The following is a 23,448-nucleotide window of genomic DNA, read 5'->3' as shown; positions in this document are numbered from 1 at the left end:
TCAGTGGGCTGAACGGCTTGTTTCGGTTCTGTATCCCTCTATGATTCTATGAGTTGGGATGGCGGGACAATAGACAATAGACAATAGGTGCAGGAGTAGGCCATTCAGCCCTTCGAGCCAGCACCGCCATCCAATGCGATCACGGCTGATCACTCTCAATCAGTGCCCCGTTCCTGCCTTCTCCCCATACCCCCTCACTCCGCTATCCTTAAGAGCTCTATCCAGCTCTCTCTTGAAAGCATCCAACGAACTGGCCTCCACTGCCTTCTGAGGCAGAGAATTCCACACCTTCACCACTCTCTGACTGAAAAAGTTCTTCCTCATCTCCGTTCTAAATGGCCTACCCCTTATTCTTAAACTGTGGCCCCTTGTTCTGGACTCCCCCAACATTGGGAACATGTTATCTGCCTCTAATGTGTCCAATCCCCTAATTATCTTATATGTTTCAATAAGATCCCCCCTCATCCTTCTAAATTCCAGTGTATATAAGCCCAATATAATAATCTGCCTTTCTATTCTTACTTCCAAAGTGAATAACCTCACACTTATCTACATTAAACTGCATCTGCCATGTATCCGCCCACTCACACAACCTGTCCAAGTCACCCTGCAGCCTTATTGCATCTTCCTCACAATTCACACTACCCCCCAACTTAGTATCATCTGCAAATTTGCTAATGGTACTTTTAATCCCTTCGTCTAAGTCATTAATGTATATCGTAAATAGCTGGGGTCCCAGCACCGAACCTTGCGGTACCCCACTGGTCACTGCCTGCCATTCCGAAAGGGACCCATTTATCCCCACTCTTTGCTTTCTGTCTGTCAACCAATTTTCTATCCATGTCAGTACCCTACCCCCAATACCATGTGCCCTAATTTTGCCCACTAATCTCCTATGTGGGACCTTGTCGAAGGCTTTCTGAAAGTCGAGGTACACCACATCCACTGACTCTCCCTTGTCAATTTTCCTAGTTACATCCTCAAAAAATTCCAGTAGATTTGTCAAGCATGATTTCCCCTTCGTAAATCCATGCTGACTCGGAATGATCCCGTTACTGCTATCCAAATGCTCAGCAATTTCGTCTTTTATAATTGACTCCAGCATCTTCCCCACCACTGATGTCAGACTAACTGGTCTATAATTACCCGTTTTCTCTCTCCCTCCTTTCTTAAAAAGTGGGATAACATTTGCTATCCTCCAATCCACAGGAACTGATCCTGAATCTATAGAACATTGAAAAATGATCTCCAATGCTTCCACTATTTCTAGAGCCACCTCCTTAAGTACTCTGGGATGCAGACCATCAGGCCCTGGGGATTTATCAGCCTTCAGTCCCATCAGTCTACCCAAAACCATTTCCTGCCTAATGTGGATTTCCTTCAGTTCCTCCATCACCCTAGGTTCTCCGGCCCCTAGAACATTTGGGAGATTGTGTGTATCTTCCTCAGTGAAGACAGATCCAAAGTAATGGTTTAACTCGTCTGCCATTTCTTTGTTCCCCATAATAAATTCCCCTGCTTCTGTCTTCAAGGGACCCACATTTGCCTTGACTGTTTTTTTCCTCTTCATTTACCTAAAAAAACTTTTGTCCTATTCGTAAACAGCATAGTCCGAACAAATCAGAGAATGAATTTTGTGGCAATGTTATGAGGATTATATCAGAAACCAAAGGCAACTGCCGCTTGTCCAAGATCATTCACACATCAAGCAATATTGGCCTGTCATTGAAGTGATTTAATTTCGATGAGTTTTCAAAACTATGACAGAGTTATGAAGTTTACTTGTCTTCTATGTAGGACATTGATTTGCAGACATGCCTCTTCTCTGGCGAGTCCCAACAATTCAACAAGCAATAATCATCTTTGATGCATCTGACATCAAAAATAACAATTGATATTCCTAAAATTAACTCCCAGAAGAAGTATACGTCAATGTGGTTTTGAGAAAACACCAACTGGTAAGTTTGTTTTATTTTAATCATTAAAATTCAATTTATTTTGTAAAGCTGTGAATATATCAGAAACAACAATGAGATGTCAGCTGGATGAAAAACTTGGGACTTTTATTGAGCCTACAAACACCATTGCAATGGGCTATAAAACTCATTTCAAGAAAATTATGCTGTCAAACATACAAAAACAATCACTATTCCCTGCATTTTAAATAAGGAAACAATTATTAGGTAGCTGTTTGGGAGCAATCTTGTACAGAAAGTAAAATTCTAGTGTGCGTCTGTTCATATTCATGACCAGAAATAACATCTCTGGAAGGTTGGGCACTATTGTCCTATTACTTCAACCTCTTTTTCTATTCATTTGCTCCACAAATGATTTACGTAGTCTCTCCCCAAATGCATCGATGCTAGCGTACCGAGACCAGAAGGCACAAGAGCATATGCAGGTAGCTCACAACTGCTGAAATAAATTAAAAGTTAAATTGATAGCTGTCAGCACTATTTGAATCGCATCCTGTTTACCTTGGTATGTATTGATGCCACCCCAAGTAGCGCCAGAGATGTCAGACTTCAAACATAAACCTAAAACCATCAACCGTGTCGATTCTCACATAATGACAAATCTGCTCATTTTTGGACAAGGCTGCAGCAAGTTACATTATTTTGTGGAAGAAGTCTTCCACTTGCAATATTTTTGGTCGACTTCTGAAAATCTACTCCAGCTTTGACTCACTACCCCTCAAGGCAATCACATTGGCTAAGAAGTGACACTTTTAGACTGGCTTTCTCAACACATGTTTTACTTGCTATATCCCATGTGAGCAACTTCCTATTTGTCAGGAGAAGAAAACTTTGCTTTTTGAAGATCCAGCATTAGCAACAAGCACAAATCAGACAAAATGCAGTCATGCTCAATTTAAAGGGTAGTTTTTTGCTTTGCTTATTTTCCCTCTGTAAAATAAAGCTAATCTTTCAATTTCTCACAGCAATCATTGTACATTCTTCATTAAAAGCATCAGAAGAAAGATCACGTTGTCGACTGGCTTCATTCAAGTTTCTTCAGTCGATAGATGCAAGCTAAACCTGAACAAACAATGTCAGTGCCCTGTCGTTCAGAGGCATACGCTGTCATCTCATTCAGCATTAAAGCTGAAGAGAATCTGGAGGGAAAACAAACAAATTCTATACAGATTTGCAGTTAAATAATGCTGCAGGCTCCCAGAAAGTTGTTGCATGGTTCAAAATCGAATCATAATTCAACACCTGCACTAAGTGTAGTTAAAAACACACTTTTCCCTGCATTCCCTGCCGCGGTGCAGGCTCGAAGGGCCGAATGGCCTACTTCTGCACCTATTTTCTATGTTTAATAATCCAGCACAACATGAGGGACCAATAGTCAATAGTCGTTTATTTGTCACATACACATAAATGTGCAGTGAAATGAAACATTACCCGCAGTTGAACAATAAGACCAATAAGAATAATCAATAAAAATGCAATAACACACACAATCATAAACTAACACCAAACAAAAAGAAACATCCATCACAGTGAGTCTCCTCCAGTCCCTCCTCACTGTGATGGAAGGCCAGAATGTCTTTTCTCTTCCCCTGCCGTCTTCTCCCGCGGTCCAGCAGGTTTTCCAGACCAGGTGTTCTAGAGCATTGGATATCGTTTCTATTAATACCTCCAAACACTTTTAAATCGCCCTTTCGAGAAGTTACACAGTAATATAAATTTTCCAGTGAACTCAATAAGTTGTAAGACGGCCGAGGAATACAGGCCGTGGCCAATTGAAAGGTCGCGTGGCAAACATTACCTCGCTGGCTGATGCTGAATCATCGGGATTGCCCAATAGTTGGATGATGGACTATTAGAGATTTACTGTAATACCATCTCAAAAATACGTCACTGACAGGTCCACAACTGATGCCATCTCCATGGCCCTGCACTCATCCTTAAACACCTGGATAAGAAAGACATCTACGTCAGACTCCAATTAGGAGAAATACCTTTACTTTCTATACCATTATCCCGACCAAGCTCGTCTCCAAAGTCCGCAGTCCCCTCTGCAACTGGATCCTCGACTTCCTGACCAAGACATCAGTGAGGATAGGTGATAAATCATCCTCTACGATAATCCTCAATACAGCAGCCCCATAAGGGTGCATTCTCAGCCTCCTACTATGCTCCTTATACACCCATGACTGTGCAGCCAAATACCAATCCAACTCAATGTACAAGTTCGCAGATGACACTGCTGCCATGGACTGGATCGCATATAATGATGTGAAGTACAAAAAAGAGATTGAGAACCTCGTAACAAGACAACGACCTCTCCCCGCAATGTCAGCAAGACAAAGGAGATTGTGGTTGACTTCAGGAAGTGAAGCAGTTTACACTTCCCCGTTTACATTGATGGCCCCCCAAACGTAGAGATGGTCGGAATCTTCAAATTTTAGGAATAAATATCACCAGCAATTTGGCCTGGACCAGCCACATCAAAACTACGGCCAAGTAGGTACATCAATGCCTCTACTTCCTTAGAAAGCTAAGGAAGTTCAGCATGTCCCCAGCAACCCTCACCAATTTTATGTAACCCTGATTGTTGAGAGATGTTGGTCAGGAAAATGGAGGCGGCACATGTCAGATTTAGGCAGTCGGTTTCAGGAGAATTCCTCCTCAACTATAAGAAGTGTAGGAGTACATTTAAGAAATCAATTAGGAAGGCACAAAGAGGAAATTGAATGGATCTGGCAGGCAAGTGAAAGGAGCATCTCAAGTGATTCTACAGGCATATTACGAGTAAAGGGTGGCTCGTCAAAGAATAGGTCACCTTCAACATCAGCATGGGTGACTTTATGTAGAACCACAAGAAATGGAGGAGATAGTAAATAAATACTTCTCATCTGTTTTCACTCAGAAGATCATGGAAGCTAAAGAATGAGACATAGGAGATGTGATGTCTTAGATCATATACGAATTAACAAAGAGGAGTTTCTGGGGGTTTAAAGCCCATTAAATTAAATAAATCCCAGGGCATCCTTGGTCCTTGAGGGAAGCTGGGAAATTGCAGACAATTGCACCATCTTTAACCGCGGATGAAGTTCCGGGAAACTTGAGGGTGGCTAATGTGCTGTTATTTAAGAAGGGCAGCAAGAATCACAGGCCATTGAGCCTGATGTTAGCAGTGGGAAAATTGTTGAAGGAGATTCTTAGGGACAGGATCTACCAGCATTTGGATAGGCACAGACTGATTGGGGACAGTCAGCATTGCTTTAAGCATGTGAAGTCGTGCCTCATGAATCTGATAGTTTTTTGAAGTCACCAGAGGATTGATTATGGCAGGCCTACATGGACTTTAGCTTGGCCTTTGATACGGTCTCACATGGTCGGCTTGTCTGGAAGGTTAAATCACAGGGAATCCCAGGTGAGCTAGTTAATTAGATGCAAAATTGGCTTGGAGGAAGCAGTCAAAGGATAATTGTGGAGGGTTGATCTTTTCATTGGAGGCCCATGACCAGTGGAGTGCCGCAGGTGTCAATGCCGGTCCGCTGCTATTTGTCAAGCACATTAATGATTTAGATGACAATGTTGTTAATGTAATTAGTAAATATGCTGATGACACCAAAATAGCGGTATAGTAGACAGTGAGTACGGTTATCTAAGGTCACAATAAGATTTACATCAGTTGGGAAGCTGGGCCAAGAAATGGCAAATGGAATTTAACTCTGTGAGGTGTTGCACTTTAGTATGCTAAACCAGGGCAGGACTTAGCCACAGGGGAAGTTTCATAAATGGTATAGTCCTGGCCAGTGTTACAGAACAGAGGTATCTGCGAGTTTGCCTGCATGGTGGCCAAAAAGTGGCATGTCAGGTGGACAGTGTGATGAGGGTGGCATTTGGCATGCTTACCGTCATTGGGAAGTACAAACGTTGGGACATCATGATGCAGCTGCACAACTCACTGGTGAGACCACACTCGGAGTACTGTGTAGTTCTGGTCACCCAGTTATAGGAAACTTGTAATTAGGTTGGTACGGGTTTAAAAGAGATTCACCGGGAAGTTACCTGGGCTTGATTTACAGGGAAAGGTTGGATTGGCTGGGTCTTTATTCTTTGAAGCATAGGAGGCTAAGGAGTGGCCTTACTGATGTGTATAAAATCACGAGGGACGTGGATAAAATTAACACTCACAGTCCTTTTCACAGGGTAGAGGATTCAAAAACTAGATGACATTGGCTTAAAGTGAGCGGGGAGACACTTAAGAGTAAATTCAAGTGCAACTTTCTCACTCAGAAGGTAGTCTGTATCTGGAATGAGCTGCCAGAGCGGATACAATTACCACTTAAAAAAAACATTTTGACAGATATATGTAAATGTTCAGAGGGCTATGGGATAAAGGATGACAAATGGAACTAGCCCCATAATGTTGGCATGGACCGTTTGGGTCAAAGGCCCTGCTTCCATGCAACACAGTTCTATGACAACTTCAATATTACCAGGGTTCCTTGATGCAGTACATGACAAAGATAACTTTAATACCTCACACCTCACATGTCAAGTGGACATGGCAGAACACAAACTGAGCACCTAAAGTTGTCAGTGAGTAAATGTTACTGAACATCATTGACAACTTCATCTTCCACAACAACGTTGATTAATTAGATTGGATTGGTAAATGGCTGGATATATTTTTGTGCTTTTTTGTGAAGGCAATTTTCCACATTACTGGGTTGATATCCATTTTACAGTTATAATGGAACAACTTTGCTGAAAGCATACGTCTAGAATAGGTCTTTAACACAACTGTAATGCTGTGTGGTGCCATAGCCTTGAGGCACTCAATCTTTTCCTGTAGTCACTTGATGTGGATCAAATTCTCTGCAGACTGGCTGATGGTGAGGATTTAAAAATAAGCCCGAATAGATTATCCTAAGCGATGATGGTTGCAAATTCTTCAACCTCATCTTTTGCACTCATCTTGAGTTCTGTCGTTGCAGACAATGGGGAACCCAACCTGGAACATTTCGTGTCCAAGCTACATTGGCAGATGCGGATAGTGAGGAATGTTGTCAAAGGATAGAGCAGGATGTAGATTAGTTGGAAATAAGGTGGAGAAATGGCCAGTGGGGTTTACTCCAGACAAGTGTGAAGCATTGCATTTTCAGAGGTCAAATGTGTGAGGAAAGCAGACGGTAGAGGGATCTTGAGGTGCAAGTCCATCGTTCCCTGAAATCGGCATTGCACATAGATAGGGTGATAAAGAAGTCACCTGGAAGTAACTTTCATCTCACGGGTCAGGGAGGGGGGGGGGGGGGAAAGGACCCTTTCTCCCTTCCCTACCCCTTCCCCCTTTCTGGCTTTACATTTCACTCCTCTTTTCTTCTTATCTGACATCCTTTTATCTCCTTTACTTCTCCAGTTTTTGTCACTTACTCCACCCGTTTGCCAATCCAACCCCCCTCAACTGTAGGAAAGAACTGCAGATGTTGCTTTAAATCGAAGGTCGACACAAAATGCTGGAGTAACTCAGCGGGACAGGCAGCATCTCTGGAGAGAAGGAGAATTGCTTCTCTCCAGAGATGCTGCCTGTACCGTTGAGTTACCCCAGCATTTTGTGTCTACCTCCCTTAACTGTATCCACCTATCAACTGCTAGGCTTTGTCCCATTCCCACCTCTTTTCTCCAGCTTTCACCCACCTGCTACTATCAGTCTGGAGAAAGTTCCAGACCTGAAATGTCACCTAACTATTTCCTCCACAGATGTTGCCTGACCACTGAGTTACTCCAGCACTTTTTTTGCCCAACATTCCAGCATCTGCAAGTTTTTGCATCTCCTCCCTCTTGCCTACCAATTTAATTACCTCACCATTTTGTGGTGAGCCTGGTGTCACTTATTTACTCATTCTGCAAGCTTATTAATGCTCTCCTGAAATTTGTTTCAGTCCTATTGACTACTCTGCTCTGTTTCCTCAAAGGACATGCGAAGAATCAATCTAATAAACTTTGTTCCTTCCAATGCATATCCTTCTTCAAATAAGACTACCAAAACTGTATGAACTGCTGCAGGTTTGATCATACCAAAACCCAGTAATTGCAGCAAGACATTCACACTTCTAAACTAATTTCCTGTCCCTCCCCTCCTAATAAAGCCCCACAGTCCAGTACTCTATCAATTAACTGCTGTTTCTTTTATAAGGGCGCTAATGTCTCTCAAAACACAAATATTTATCCTCTGACAACTCAAATAGTATTCTGCTTTTCCACCATTTCCATCAAAATGGATAAGCTCACATTTCTTCCTATTATAGTTCACCTGCCATCTTTCTCTTGCACTCTTAACTTGTTTATATTCCCTCTGCATCCCCCTCATATCTTATCTTAGTACCTTTGCATTATTAACAAACCTGGAATCAGTAGTTTCATTTCCTTTATCCAAGTCAGTAACAGTGATTGAAAAGGAGCTGAAGCCCCAGCATAAATGCCAGAACTACCCCATGAGCCACAGACTGACAATTTGAAGATGACCCAACTATCCCTTCTCTTTTTTTCCTGTTTGTCAACCAATCATACACCCATGAAAATATATTGCCACCATGCGAAAAGACATTATGTTTTACACTAATTTTATGTGAGACCTTATCCAAGGCATTTTTGAAACTGAAATATACTACATCCACTGTTTCCATTATTTATTCTACTAGTTACATCCTCAAAAGCCTCTAATAAATTTATTAACCACCATTATCTTTCATAAAACTGTACTGACTCTGCCTAATCATTTTGCTTTTTTTTATTACCTCTTTAATAATGGATTCCAGGACTTTCAGACAGCTGTGACGACAGACACAAGATTTACTTAACTTCTTTACCATTTCTGCTTTCTCAGCTAAAAGATAAGTGCATAATTTTGTCCTCCTCCTTTTCACAAACTTATGGAAGCCCCAACAATCTGTTTTTATACTGGCTGCTTATTTACATTCAGATTCTATTAAATTCACCTTAAAATTGTTTAGTCATAATTTCTGGTTTCTAAAATTCTCTCCATCTTCAAAATGTTTTGAAATATTTCATCAACTGCCTGCTATTTCTTATCTATCATCATATCTTTTAGCCTAATTTCCCAATATGCCTTAATTGCCTTTATTTAAATTTCAATTAATGGACTCAAATTTGCCACTTTCAAACTGAAGGTGAAATGCTATTCCTTTCTGATCACTCTTTCCCAGTTGATCCCGCCAATTAACCCTGTCTTGTCACTATGAGTGCACAATGCATTCTCAAATACATTTCTTCCTCAAGTTCATCTTTGTGTAGGCTACATAAAAATGATTTTAGTTCCTTTGTTACAAACCCCTGTAAGACCCTAATCAAGGATATCCCCGTGTCAAGGAAAGTAATTAACACCCACATTTTTTCTCTCCCGCAATATTGCTCATCTCCAACAAACCGAGTCCATTTCCCAATGGGCTGAACCATGATTCTTTCTTGTTACTACCCTAAAATACTTGTGTATTACAGCTACCACCTTTATGTCAAGCTATTTATTCTTATTTGTAATTAGATAATGTGCTAGTATCATCCAAACACAGAGGTGCACAATAATTCACCAGGACAGAACTTCTGGATAGCTCCACTCCAAATTTAAATCCACAACATCCTCAATTGGACAGCGATAAGGCTGGCTATGACCAATACCTGCATGGACAAAAAGGCCACTCCATCAGTCAAACTAGCTTTTGAACTTAGTATAAGCAGCATCTGCTGGTAGTCAACCGAACACAACACTGAAATTCCAGAGGAGTCCTAAATTGGTGGAGTACCTTGTCATGTGAGGAAGTGAAGGATGAAAAGATGAGCATTCAAAATTGAAGGGAGATATTTGTACTTTAATTGCGTGAAATCGTTCAGAACAAAGACTCTGTTTTGCTTCACGGTCTTTTCTCCTTCTCCCATTCCATACGACATTAGAACATCTCTCTCTCCACCTAACAGATTGTCTTGCCATCCACAGTACAGCCAGCTCAGCACATTGGATGACGTAACACTGGCAGACAGCTGACCAATTGCAGTTTACTGGCCCCCAGCAGTCGAAACATCAATTCGTGTTTATCCCAACAGGGACTGGGGACAGTAAACTAGCTTAAATCACCGCAACATATTTGCTACTTGACTCAACCGCCACATCTCATGCATTCGGCATAGACCAAAATGGAAAGAGCACTACAAGATCTGAAATTGCTGTCCCCTTCACAGTTTATATATTCTTATAAAATGCAACATGGCTGGAAGCATTTATAACAAACTCCTGGAGAAGACAGTGAGGCAGGGAGAAGGATGAAAAGGCTGGAGGGGGTTGGGGTTGGTGGGACAGTGTAGCTTGCTAATACATACAAGAGCACTGCATCACACCAATGTACTGCTTACTACGACATGCGTCAGCAATACATTCACGTTCTGAGTGAAGGACAAAGAGATGAGAGCACAGTCTGTGTGGCTGGCTGCAGAGGGAGACGCGAGAAAGAGAGAAAAATAAATTGTTCCAGAAGACAGAGGTTTCTGTTGCAGCTGTTAAGTCACTGGGCAGCAAAGACGTTATTAACAGGACAAAAGACTAAAAGGAAACTACCACAACTCACTACCTCAAAGCAAAAAAAGGATATCACAAGAAATACAGTGAGAAGAGAACAGGACCTTTCTTTCCTTCTGCTAGGATGCTAATTTTGCCAACATTTTAAAAAAAAGGCTCATCGCTGAAGATTTTCATTTCATCAGTGAGAGAAAGGGAGCGCTCTCCAGCAATCTTTTCTTCCTCCAATCGCCTCCCCCCCCCCCTCCCCTTGGAGCAATCAACGGATTATTGCTAACTGTGCGGGAGGGAGCCTGCAGCTGCTACGTCGCGTCTACTGCTGGAGAACTGGCAAGTTAAGCTGCTGACTGCAATATGCTGCTCGTAGCTGTTTTTAAAATCAGCCGATGCTGGCAGAGAGGAGAGTGAAATAGATTAGAGAGCAAAGCTCCACCAAGAAAGAGACTGGTAACGACAGCGGAGAGGTGGGAGGAAAAAAAAAAAACCCCCAGAGGAAGCGCTCTACACAAAGCAGAGTGCCTGGATGCTTTACCAGCGATGGGACTCACTCGACAGCATTCTCAACTCCGAGGACAAAAACCGCGACTGTTGATGGCGCTGCTCTCTGGGGCAGAGAGGAAGCATGCACCTGCGTAGCCAATTGGGCCTCACCTCTGTTGGTCCTTTCTCCTGGTTTGGATTTATTAGGAGCCATTTTGCGAATCCTTTATTTTTTTTAAAGGAAGAGAAGGAGAAAATGGCACTAGTATCTAGTGCATGAAAACCAGGGACTGCACTTTTGTCGAGGTAGGTGTGACAGGCCGTCCTCATTGCATCGCTCTCCTCTCTTTCCCCAACCCCACCCCCTCCCCTTTTCACTGTCGATCGCTACAGGCACTGGTAGCCTGCTGTGCCGGGGTAGAGCCGATTTTCAAATCAGTGCCGTTCCCAGACTATGGTGAATTATGAATGTGCCACATCATGAATCTCTTGTGGCAGGTAACTGTGCATCACACCTGGAATGCTGCCCTGGTTCTTCTTGTCTACCTCACGGTACGGATGTGGAGTATGTGCGAAGCATCAAACAGAGACCAGAGTTGTCCAGAAATCTGCTCCTGCAGTAATCACTTCAGCAAAGTCGTCTGCACTCGCCGTGGACTCAAAGAGGTCCCTCAAGGGATCCCTTCTAATACCCGGTACCTCAACCTCATGGAGAACAACATCCAGCTTATCAAGGCAGACACCTTTCGACATCTGTACCACATGGAGGTCTTACAGCTCGGCCGGAATTCCATCCGGCAAATAGAGGTTGGTGCATTTAATGGACTGACTAGCCTTAACACACTGGAGTTGTTTGAGAATAGACTGACTGTGATACCAAGTGGCGCATTCGAGTCCTTTTCAAAACTGCGTGAATTGTGGCTCAGGAACAATCCCATCGAAAGCATTCCATCATATGCTTTTAACAGAGTGCCATCACTGCTGCGCCTGGATCTGGGGGAGCTTAGAAAACTAGAATACATTTTGGATGGTGCTTTCGAGGGCTTAATTAACTTAAAATACCTTAACCTGGGGATGTGCAACCTGAGGGACATGCCAAATCTCACACCACTGGTGAGGTTAGAAGAGCTGGAGATGTCCAGTAACCATTTCCCTGCAATTAAACCAGGATCATTTCAGGGGCTTAAATCATTAAAAAAGCTCTGGCTAATGAATTCGCAAGTCAATCTGATTGAGCGGAATGCCTTTGATGACCTCACTGCACTAGTGGAACTAAATCTGGCCCACAATAACCTTACTTCACTGCCACATGATCTGTTTGCACCACTGAGATACCTGGTGGAGTTGCACTTACACCACAACCCATGGAATTGCGATTGCGATATCCTCTGGCTCACCTGGTGGCTGCGAGAGTACATCCCAACAAACTCTACCTGCTGTGGCCGGTGCCACTCCCCACTTCACATGAGGGGAAGATACTTGACCGAAGTGGAGCAAGGCACTTTCCAATGCTCTCGTCCAGTGATCCTGGAGCCACCACAGAACCTAAACATCTCTGAAGGGAGAACGGCCAAACTGAAATGTCGAACGTCCTCCATGTCATCTGTTAGGTGGTTGTTGCCAAATAACACGATATTGAGTCATGGCTCAACACATCCCCGTATGTCTGTATTTAACAATGGAACCCTATACTTCTTGCACGTTTTAATAACAGATGCTGGTAACTACAAATGTATGGTCACCAATGTGGCAGGGAATGCCGATGCATCTGCCTTCCTCAGAGTTAGCATGGCAGAGATCAACACGTCAAATTACACCTACTTTTCCACAGTTACCGTGGAAACAACACCCGAGACCGTCAGGACTAAAGTTCCGCCGTTTCTGTCGACGCCATCCACTTACAAGCCAGCATTCATCTCCACTCCCACAGTGCTACTGCAGAGCACGAGGAGTCCCAAAACGGTGGTGGTGGTGCCCACACTGGCCGCCATGGACACGACTCGCACCAGCCTGGACGAAGTCATGAAAACCACAAAAATCATCATCGGATGCTTCGTGGCGGTAACACTACTGGCAGCTGCGATGCTCATAGTGTTTTACAAACTACGCAAGCGGCACCAACAACGGAGCACAGTGGCGGCAGCCAGGACTACAGAGATCATTAACATGGAGGAAGATCTCACGCCATCGGAAGGAGCTGTTGTCGTACCCTCGGTCCACGACCACATGAACTATAACACGTACAAACCAGCACATGGGGCTCACTGGACAGAGAACAGCCTGGGTAACTCGCTCAACACCACAATACCTGAGCCATTTATTATACAGACACATACCAAGGAAAAGGTCCAGGAGACTCAGATCTGACCTGTACATTATATATGTATGTAATATATATAATATATATATAATATATATATATAATATGTAATATACATATGTATATATATAATATATATATGCAATCGAATGCACAAGGTGCCAGAATTTTGTAAAAAGTGCAAACCCCAAGACTGTTTTCTTGTATATGCTTATATCAAAGCAACCATGGCTGATTTAAAAAGTGATTATATATATATATATATTATATATATATATATATAATATATATATATATATTATATATATATAAAATAAACTATTTTCTAACCTGTAACTTATGTTTAAGAAGAGAAAGCTGTTCAAGACGCTTTCATGACTTTGGGAAAAAAAATGAGCTGAGCAGTTTAAAAAGGGCATTCTGTAATTTTTAAAGCCAATGCTATGAGGATGCAGTCAAACATATTTATATGGAAATTCTTTCTAAGCCCAATATCAGACTTTACAGGTTTATCTTGTAAAAGCACCAATTTGTACTGTGCCAAAATGTTAAAAGGCAATAAAAAGGGATTTTTTGAGAAGAGTTGAATTAATTTATAATGGAAGAAAAACATCAACCTTTTCATCTGAATGAAACCAGCGAGGGCTCGTTCCACTTCAAGACATTTTCTGTTTATTTATAAACACTCTTTTCTGCATGCTGTGATACTGTGAATTCTATAAAATGGTGGAAGTCAGATGAGTCTGCTAATTACCGCAAAGCATAATCTTGCCGTGTGTGTGTGTGTGTGCACGCGTGTGTGTGGATAGAGTGAGTAAGTGATTGATTGTCAGAGTGAGTGTGTGTGAGGAAAGAGAACATGGAGCGGAGTTACCGGATGTGAGGGGAATGTGCAGTGTAACTTATAATGGCAAAGGATTGTGAAAATACCTGCAACGGACCCAAAATAGGGGAGAAGGGAGAGAATTGAAGCATATTATGTGGCAATAACCTTTTAACAACTTCTGCAGTAAGAATGGAATGCATTTCTCAAGACTTGAGTGATTTATAAAACAGTGCATACTGCTGGCAGCTTCACAAATGCTGCATTCCATTTGGAAGACTTAGCTTTTTTTGTTGGCAGTCTCTTGCTGCAGTGTCTTAACTGAAGGACATGCAGCAATGAAAGAGTTAAACATCAGTATATTAAATGCTTCTATTGATCATCTTCCATTTCTGGTGATTTATTTTAAAAGATGGTTCAATGTGCTGAGTATCAGGAAAAGATTGTGCAGCTGGGGAAATAAACCTTTGAATATTTTTTATCATTTTCAGAAATGAAAGCAAATTTATTGAATGATGAATAACATTCCTGTCTGGTGCGAATGGAAAACCTGAGCATAAAACCAGGGATTTGTGTAAATGGTTTGAATGATGTTTGCCTTAGCTCAAGTCTATACTGAAAAAGAAACTGAAAATGCTCTGCTTGCTTCAATTGGTGTAATATATGAACAGCAATCTTATTCTTGTAAAAGTTATTTGAATTTTACTGCCGTAATCCATCTGCTGACTATGCTGCTTCTAACCCAGCATTAGCATGCAGAGAGCACGAGCTGCCTAATTTAGAATTTTCTAAATGTCGACAGAATGGATTGAAACGGAATTGCAGTTTCATAAACCCGCAAGCAGTCAGGGCAGTAGACCTGCGTCAAAAGAAATAAATGCGCCATGTTAAACCATTAAATTAGATCCTCAAGAATGGTGTTGATTAAGGAATTCTCAGTCCTACACAAACTAACCATAAACGTGCCATTGTGCTCTGTGCTGATACCGGGAGGTGGGGTAGTAAAGTTGATGCATCAAGCGCTTTAATCAGCTCAGGATCTGCTGCTTCAATACAGCAGACACTAGAACATTCATCACTAACTATCAAAGACTGATCGCTGTACTACCATTTTAGCAATGGTGGCTTTCATTATGTATTAATGGTCATCCCTGCGTCCAATTTACTATATATTATCAATCACTTTGTCACATCTAATCAATAATGATATTCTGGGAAGTATGAATGAATGTACAATTAGAGGACAATAGACAATAGGTGCAGGAGTAGGCCATTCGGCCCTTCGAGCCAGCACCACCATTCAATGTGATCATGGCTGATCATGGAGTGCGTATAGAAATAATATCTATATTTTTGTTGCAGTGTTTCTACATCACACAACCTTCAAATACTCTATAAAAACAAACTAATCATGCAGTCATTGTTTGGTGTTCTGAGGGATAGGTAGGTGATTTAACAAACTAGTGAAAGCATAGTAAGAATAATATCTACAGCAAATGAGATGCAGTAACTAGTTTATTCCACTTTAACCACAATATTAATATGATGAGTGACACTTTCTGCATCAACTTCACAGATGCAACAGGTTTCAAGCAGAGCCAGTGGGAAAAAATGTTTTTATATAATTCCCCTAATATAGCAACTCTGATGTTTATCATGTATTAAAACAAAACCAAGATAAAGAAGGAAATGGTTGGAGCAGTGACTGATAGCTTGGTCATAGGTAGATTTTAAAGGAAGTTTAAAAAGTAGGAAATGGTATAGATGCAGGGAGAAATGAACACTAAAATTTAGGCCTGAGATTAAGGAGTGAAGTCAAGATGTAAGAGGTGAAAGTCTGAGAAATTTCAAATTCTCAGAAAGCTTTTCAACAGAAGAGTTTGCAGCTTTGTTTGGAGGTTGTCAATAGAAAGTCTATGAAGTGATTCGAACATAGACACAAAGTTCTGCAGTAACTCAGCGGGTCAGGCAGCATCTCTGGAGAAAAAGGATGGGTGACATTTTGGGTCAGGACCCTTCTTCAGACGATGATTTGAAGATATGGATTTTAATTATGAGCACTGAGTTTCAGGAAACAACATGTTAGGCAGTAATTTTTTTTTTAATGCAGAAGATGGAAATTTAAAATAAAAGCAGAAAATTATGGAAATAGTCAGCAGGTTAAACAGCATCTGTCTATAGAAAAACAATGACTGCAGATGCTGGAGGCTTGAGCGAAAATAAAAACTACATGGAGGAACTCAGCAAGTCAGGCAGCATCTGTGGAGGGAAGGTTTTCTGTTTGTTGTAATTTCTTCCACAAATGCTGTCTGACCCACTGAGTGCATCCAGCAGTTTGTTTTTCCCCCCACAGAGAAACAGAGTTAACATTTTAGTTTCATGACTCTATGTTGGAATTGGGAGAAAACACACCGGGCTCAGATTTATTTCTTTTGTTTTATGCTCTCTTTAAACCAACTCGTTTTCTCTCCCAGTTCTGATGGAAGATCTCCAAACTGAAACAATAACTCTTGTTTCTCTTTTTATTCACAAAATGCTGGAGTAACTCAGCAGGTCAGGCAGCATCTCGGGAGAGAAGGAATGGGTGACGTTTCGGGTCGAGACCCTTCTTCAGACTTGTTTCTCTTTTCACAGTTGCTGTCTAATCTTCCAGTAGTTTGTTTTTTGGCAGCATGTGCACTAGTTATGGTTAATGTATAATTTGCACACACCATTTAAATCTGATCTAAGATATTGGTTTAAATATTAAGTGATTTATAAAATTATCATTAGGTTCATTAATATCCTTCAAGAAGCCTGGAGATGAAACAGTTCTGTATCCACTGATGTGAGTGACGTTTAATTGCTGTTTTAGATCAGGGACAATTAGGAATGGACAATAATATTCCAGCTTTGCCAGTGATGTCCACATCATGTGAATGAATGAATGAATTACGACAACTAACGAAGTTCCATGTGCTTCCAACTTTAATTATCCCTCGATGAAACAAATGTATGCCCTGTAATAGATACTTTCATGATGAAGTACGGTTTACAGTATCTATCCCAACCTTTTGACAGCGCACCGCAAATTATGTTTTAGAATTTATGTATCCAATCGGACTTTCGAAGGACGACGGAATGGACAAAAACAGAAAAAAAGAGATTGATAGATAAGAACCTCTGACTGCCCTTGTCAGTTTGTCTTTGTGTTTAAAGAATCCAGTGACAAACACCCACTTATTTGGAAACCAGGACCCGAGGAAATTCAGCACCATTCTTTGTGGGTGTTTGTGTGCGTGTATTTGTGTGTGTGCCAACATGATGAACGTGTGCTCATTTTATTCATATATTCAAATAAGTATTAGGTTTCCCAAGCTTGAGATTTTTATAGAAGGACCAGATCATTTCAAAACAATTATGATGCCTTTAAACGATTGTAAGGCACATTAATGAGATTAGATTTAACCTGCTAACAAATGATCAAATTATACCCTAGACTTTCTGTGGGTGAATTTCACCATCCACCTCCCCCTCACCCCATCAGCTGTCATTTAAAATCAACTATAATGCACTTCAAAATTTTGGATTTGAAAATTATTTTATTTTACAAATTATTTAAAGTGGACTCTGCACATTCTACTGCTGTTCCACATTTGCAACACGGGCTTACTGCAGTATCATTTTCTGCCAAACCAGGCACCGGAAGCCATTTGCTGGGCTTTGCATTTCTTTTCATTTCACTGACTCTTTCTCAGGTCCAAGGGTCTGTACATATAGACTAATATGGCATTCCAAGGATCTACAGTGACTATCACTCATTTTTCTTATTCACTCATGATTTTTATTTTTATTCAGTTAAGAAAAAAGTATATTTATTGGGTAAGGATTTTGAAATGTGTTTTTTTTTTGGTTAATATTCTGCTCAAATGTGTATTATCTGTGTTGGTTTTAATTGCCCAGTTTCATTATTGCTACGGATATAAAAATATCATACTCTGGCTCACATGTTGAAAGAATTTACATTTTCCAGTAAAGTCTTCATATGCATATTGGTGTAGCATTGTTTATCGATATAATAATGTTACATCTTTCAGAGTAAAAGCCCTGTATTTTGATGGTGGGGAAAAACAAGGAGACAGCAGAAAAGGGAAGATAAGATTGTGTATTCCACTATCAGTACCTTTCCCCCGCAAGAGTGCATGAGGTTGAGTGAGGGGAGAATTTAAGTGCTCTTGGAAAGGGTTCCTAAATGGCCATTGAGCAATGTAGCAAAGATGTGAACACATCAGTTGTGTGACAAAGATATTTTAACCATTTTTACAGCCATGTTCAGAAACTCGATGTTTTAAATTTATGGTACAAATAATGAAATCTTATTCCTCAAATATTTTCATGTTTATTCTTGGAATGACTTGTACAAACGATTGAAAGCAAACAATTTATATCTGAACTTAACCACACAACTCATGTGTGATCCACATATCTTAGAAACATAGAAACATAGAAAATAGGTGCAGGAGTAGGCCATTCGGCCCTTCGAGCCTGCACCGCCATTCAATATGATCATGGCTGATCATTCAGCTCAGTAGCCTGTACCTGCCTTCTCTCCATACCCCCTGATCCCTTTAGCAAAAAGGGCCACATCTAACTCCCTCTTAAATATAGCCAATGAACTGGCCTCAACTACCTTCTGTGGCAGAGAATTCCACAGACTCACCACTCTCTGTGTGAAGAAATGTTTTCTCATCTCGGTCCTAAAAGACTTCCCCCTTATCTTAAACCCACTATAGTCTTTTATCATCCATTTGGTGCAGACTTCTACCTATGGAGGCACTGTCTAAAAAGTGTTGCTCTGTGTTTATTTTATTCATTGTTGGCAGGGTCTCTCAAACCCATTTGCTGCAGAACAGCTGACATCTTAAACTGCTGCAATCCTAATAGTGAAGGTACTTGCACAGAACTGTGGGGTGGGAGTTCCAGGATTCAGACCAACGACAATGGAGGGTGGCAATGGATTTACGAGTCAGTGATGTGTGGGAACCCATAAGAATGGTGTTTTTATACACCTGCTGCCCTTGTCCTCCTTTATGTTAGAGGTCTTGGATTTGGGAGGTGCTGTCAAAGTAGCCTGGGCAGGTAAATGGTGTGCACCTTGCAGGTGGAACACACCACAGCCACCGCGGGAACAAATATTTGAGGTGGTAAATAGGGTTCCAATCAAGCAGGTCGCATTGTCCTTTTTCATATCAAACTCCCTGAGATTTATTGGTGCAGCACTCATCCAGGCAAGTGGAGAGTACTCCATCATACTCCTGGCATTGCTTTCAATGCTGGATTAGCCCTGGAGTGTCAGGAGATGAATAACTCACCACAGGACATTCAACCTCTGTTGTGCTCTCACAGCCAGGGTATTTATGTGGCTGGCCCAGTTGAGTTTCTGGTTAGTGGTGACCCTTCAAGTTGGGGATGTGACAATCATAGTCTCAATTAATGCCATTGTCGGTGGTTTCCTTTTGAGAATGGTCATATTTCAGTGGCACAAATGTTACTTAAGCCTTAATTTTGCCAAGATCTGGTTGTGTAACGGTATGTTCTGCTTCATCTGCTGAGAAATTGCAAATGGAATCGAACATTGTGCAACTGTGAGCAACATCCCCACTTTTGATCTTACGAAGCAATGGTGGTGAAGTCAAAAGTGGATTGCTCGTTCATTTCCTGATCTACACCCACTAACATCCAGACAGATCGGCAATCTGCACTGTACATTTGACTGCACCATTGTGGGACTAAGCTGGGTAGAGGGAAAGAGGGGTAGGCTAGGAATGCCTCAGGCCCCATTCCCAACCGCACAAATGTTTCCAACAGCTCAAACTTTACAAGTAAACAATCTGCCAACTTGCATACAATGGGCAGATACATGGTCAAGTTGCCAATACCCTGAGAAAGGAATGAATGTTTTTATGAAAATAAGTCTGCCCAGAAAGGAAAAAGAAAAGCAGGGAAATAATCATTTCACCTGCACCCTTAGCTTTCTGCAGCGAGGCCCATTTTGGATTCAATTTGACACTTTCTAGTGGATTCTGTAGGCTGTTATTAAATTAACAGTTTTCCAGGTAAGACTTCTTCAATAATCTTTCTAAAATCAATGGAGATCATATCAAATAAATGACACTCATCAAATTGCTTTGCTAACTCTTCCAAACAGGTCTAGTTACCTCTGGCCTTTGCTTAACAAATCCAATGCTATCATGTCCTTAATAACCTGTGCTTTTCTAAAGAGACAATAAGACGGTTTATCATTTTCTTTTCAATAATTTGGTAAAAAATAAAGTTAGACTATCCGATCTGTATGTACTAGGTTTATCACATCCTCCTTTTTTTTAAAAACAGAAACAACTAAGGTCAAAATTAAGGACTCTTTACCCGAATTTACAAAGCATTCGTAACAGATTTGAATAAATTGGCATAAATAGAAGTAAATGGATGGATTGTCATTACAGACATATGGCTTCAAGACCATCAAGATTAGGAACATCGGCACACTTGTCGTGTTGAAATATTTGGAGAAATGGAAAAATATAAATTGATAATTCTCACTCAAGGAAAAAGTACTGAGAAAAGTTACAGAGTAAGGGGCTAACAAATCACTTGGATCTTGTGGCTGCAAAGGTCACGGATGCAAAGGTTGATGCCAATTTTTTCTGATGGCTCGATAATTGTTCACAGATATTAAATTATGGGTTGAGATAAGGGCGTTATTTTCAAGTTGGTAAACTGTGCCTGGTTGGCTTTAGATCTGCGGTGACCTCAGCGACTAAAAATCCACAATGGGTCAGACTTTGCAGAACCACAGCCTGCTGCCAACACTGCTGTGCATGGCCCACACATATCTGGATTGACCTGAGCTGATGCATGGTTCAATTCACTCTGGCCCTACCAGCTCTCAAAATAGCCAGTTAGACCCAGACAGTAATTGGGACCGTATTGGTACAGGCAGAGGCTGAACTACAAAACGTTCCTGGTCAGAGGCTAAATATAGGTGGAACATTGTTTTCTGTCATAACATAGAAACATAGAAAATAGGTGCAGGAGTAGGCCATTCGGCCCTTCGAGCCTGCACTGCCATTCAGTATGATCATGGTTGATCATCCAACTCAGTATCCCGTACCTGCCTTCTCTCCATACCCCCTGATCCCTTTAGCCACAAGGGCCACATCTAACTCCCTCTTAAATATAGCCAATTAACTGGCCTCAACTACCTTCTGTGGCAGAGAATTCCACAGATTCACCATTCTCTGTGTGAAAAAAAACGTTCTCATCTCGGTCCTAAAAGACTTCCCCCTTATCCTTAAACTGTGACCCCTTGTTCTGGACTTCCCCAACATCGGGAACAATCTTCCTGCATCTAGCCTGTCCAACTCCTTAAGAATTTTGTAAGTTTCTATAAGATCCCCCCTCAATCTTCTAAATTCCAGCGAGTACAAGCCGAGTCTATCCAGTCTTTCTTCATATGAAAGTCCTGCCATCCCAGGAATCAATCTGGTGAACCTTCTCTGTATTCCCTCTATGGCAAGAATGTCTTTCCTCAGATTAGGAGACCAAAACTGTACGCAATATTCCAGGTATAATGATTATGAATTTCAATAATTTTAAAGTTGTTTTATTATAATTAAAACCAAATATAATTTAAAAAAATAGAAATATATATTAAAAGCAGATAAAATCAATGAGAAAAATTAAAGGTAACGTTGCCCTAAACTAAATGCCTAGAATCACAATTGAAATCAACGGAGAGTCAGGGCCGTGGTTCTGGATGGAAGAGGCGAATCTCCAGCATAATGAAACCCAACAAAACTCAACCCCATTTTGTGTTCCTTGGGGAACCCAGCAGTTAAACGGTGAAATGCTTGCAACCAGCAAGAGTTTGGCTGAATAGTGGTTTGGACGATGGGACTGAATGTGGAGTGTTTAAGTTAATTAATAATAGAAATAAAAAAATGGTAAGCATTGTTGATAAGACATAGTATCTGTAAAGGTAAGCAGACAGCTTAAATGAGTGCATAAAAAGACGGCAGATGGCAGATATAAAGTTAGCCACTTTGGCATGTAGAATGGAACAGCATGATGAGTGTTATAAATCTTGGAGAGATTTGCGATCTCCTTTTACAAGAAACAAAGTAACCAACAAACAATTTAGCGCAAACTGTGATGTCGGCTTATTTTTACAAGGAGTGCAAGAGTGCTGCAAACAGCATAGGTGTTCACTGAGACCCACCTGATCTCCTAATTTAATTTAATTGAAGATGCACTTGTTTTAGAAACAATACTGCAAAGGTTTACAAGTTTGACTCCTCAGAACAGAGTTTGGCTTCGGTGGAAAGATTAAGTAGAATGGACCTATAATCTCTGGAAGAGAAATGAAGGGAATAGAATTCGTAGTCAGGGAGAGGCATTTGTGGAAAAGTACCAAAGGCGATAACTGATCTTTTCAAAATTTCACAGATTAAGAATGCGTGGTTGATGGTCGGTGTGGACTTGGTGGGTTGAAGAACTTTTTTTCTGGGCTGTATCTCTCTGTGAATCTAAAATCATGGTTCATTCAAAACTAAAGACTGGCTTTGCCTCTTGTAAGAGTTGCCTACCTCCATGCTCACGTTTTGTTACCCCAGTACTAGGCTGTACATTCAAGAAAATAAAGTGCCGCAAGTTTGGGAGGGAAATGCAAAACAGCACGCTGGCACGGATAAAAAGGGCAAGGAATGCAATACTCACAATTTGCAGCAGAAAATCTGACTGAATTCATGACTTTTGATAAGCCTTAAAATTGTTGTACATAAAATTGTACGTTGAAGTGATTTATCTAGGCAGATATAACATTTGTTATGGAAGAAAAGGGGGAAAATAGGCATATATCCAGGACAAAGGGAATGGCAGGCATATATGGGGGATCTGTCAGTGGTCTTAATTTCAAATCAGCTATCAACAGGATCAAGTTGACCTCTTAAGCTCCGTGATTAATGGCAAAGCTTCAGCACTTTTGGCGTAAACACACAGAAAAGAACGCTTCAGCACCTTCTCCCTATCTTCCTCGTGCTCTTCAGCAAGTCTGCATCTTGTGCAGACAGACATTTTAGATTTTTATCAATTAATGAAGTTTTCCCAAAACTCCTGCTATGTTAACAAGATAGTTTACTTGGCAATTTGATGTTCATTGTCAAGAATACTTCTCAGAAGGCTGACTTGTACCATAAGGTGTCTAATTTTTCCTTGCCCTGCCCAGCAGAGCACTCAGACT

At 41.1% G+C, this 23,448-nt stretch overlaps 2 protein-coding genes across 2 annotated transcripts in view; one reads left to right on the top strand and one right to left on the bottom strand.

Annotated features, from left to right (window-relative positions):
• Positions 1-23,448, bottom strand: part of snd1 (staphylococcal nuclease and tudor domain containing 1) — a 734,850-nt gene that overhangs the window by 359,957 nt on the left and 351,445 nt on the right. The gene's annotated exons all lie outside the window — the stretch shown is intronic.
• On the top strand, positions 10,334-14,555 carry lrrc4.2 (leucine rich repeat containing 4.2). Its single transcript, XM_078419594.1, has one exon. The coding sequence runs from the start codon at positions 11,497-11,499 to the stop codon at positions 13,393-13,395; it is 1,899 nt and encodes a 632-aa protein (XP_078275720.1). The 5' UTR covers positions 10,334-11,496; the 3' UTR covers positions 13,396-14,555.

This window comes from Rhinoraja longicauda, chromosome 23 (assembly GCF_053455715.1).
Source record: "Rhinoraja longicauda isolate Sanriku21f chromosome 23, sRhiLon1.1, whole genome shotgun sequence".
Classification (NCBI taxonomy): Eukaryota; Metazoa; Chordata; class Chondrichthyes; order Rajiformes; family Arhynchobatidae; genus Rhinoraja; species Rhinoraja longicauda.
Note: the sequence above shows the minus strand (reverse complement) of the source record. Positions and strands in the feature narration are given on the sequence as shown.

What these genes read in the sequence shown, in the direction of transcription:
- lrrc4.2 (XM_078419594.1), top strand. Translation starts at nt 11,497, where the DNA reads ATGTGCCACATCATGAATCTCTTGTGGCAGGTAACTGTGCATCACACC.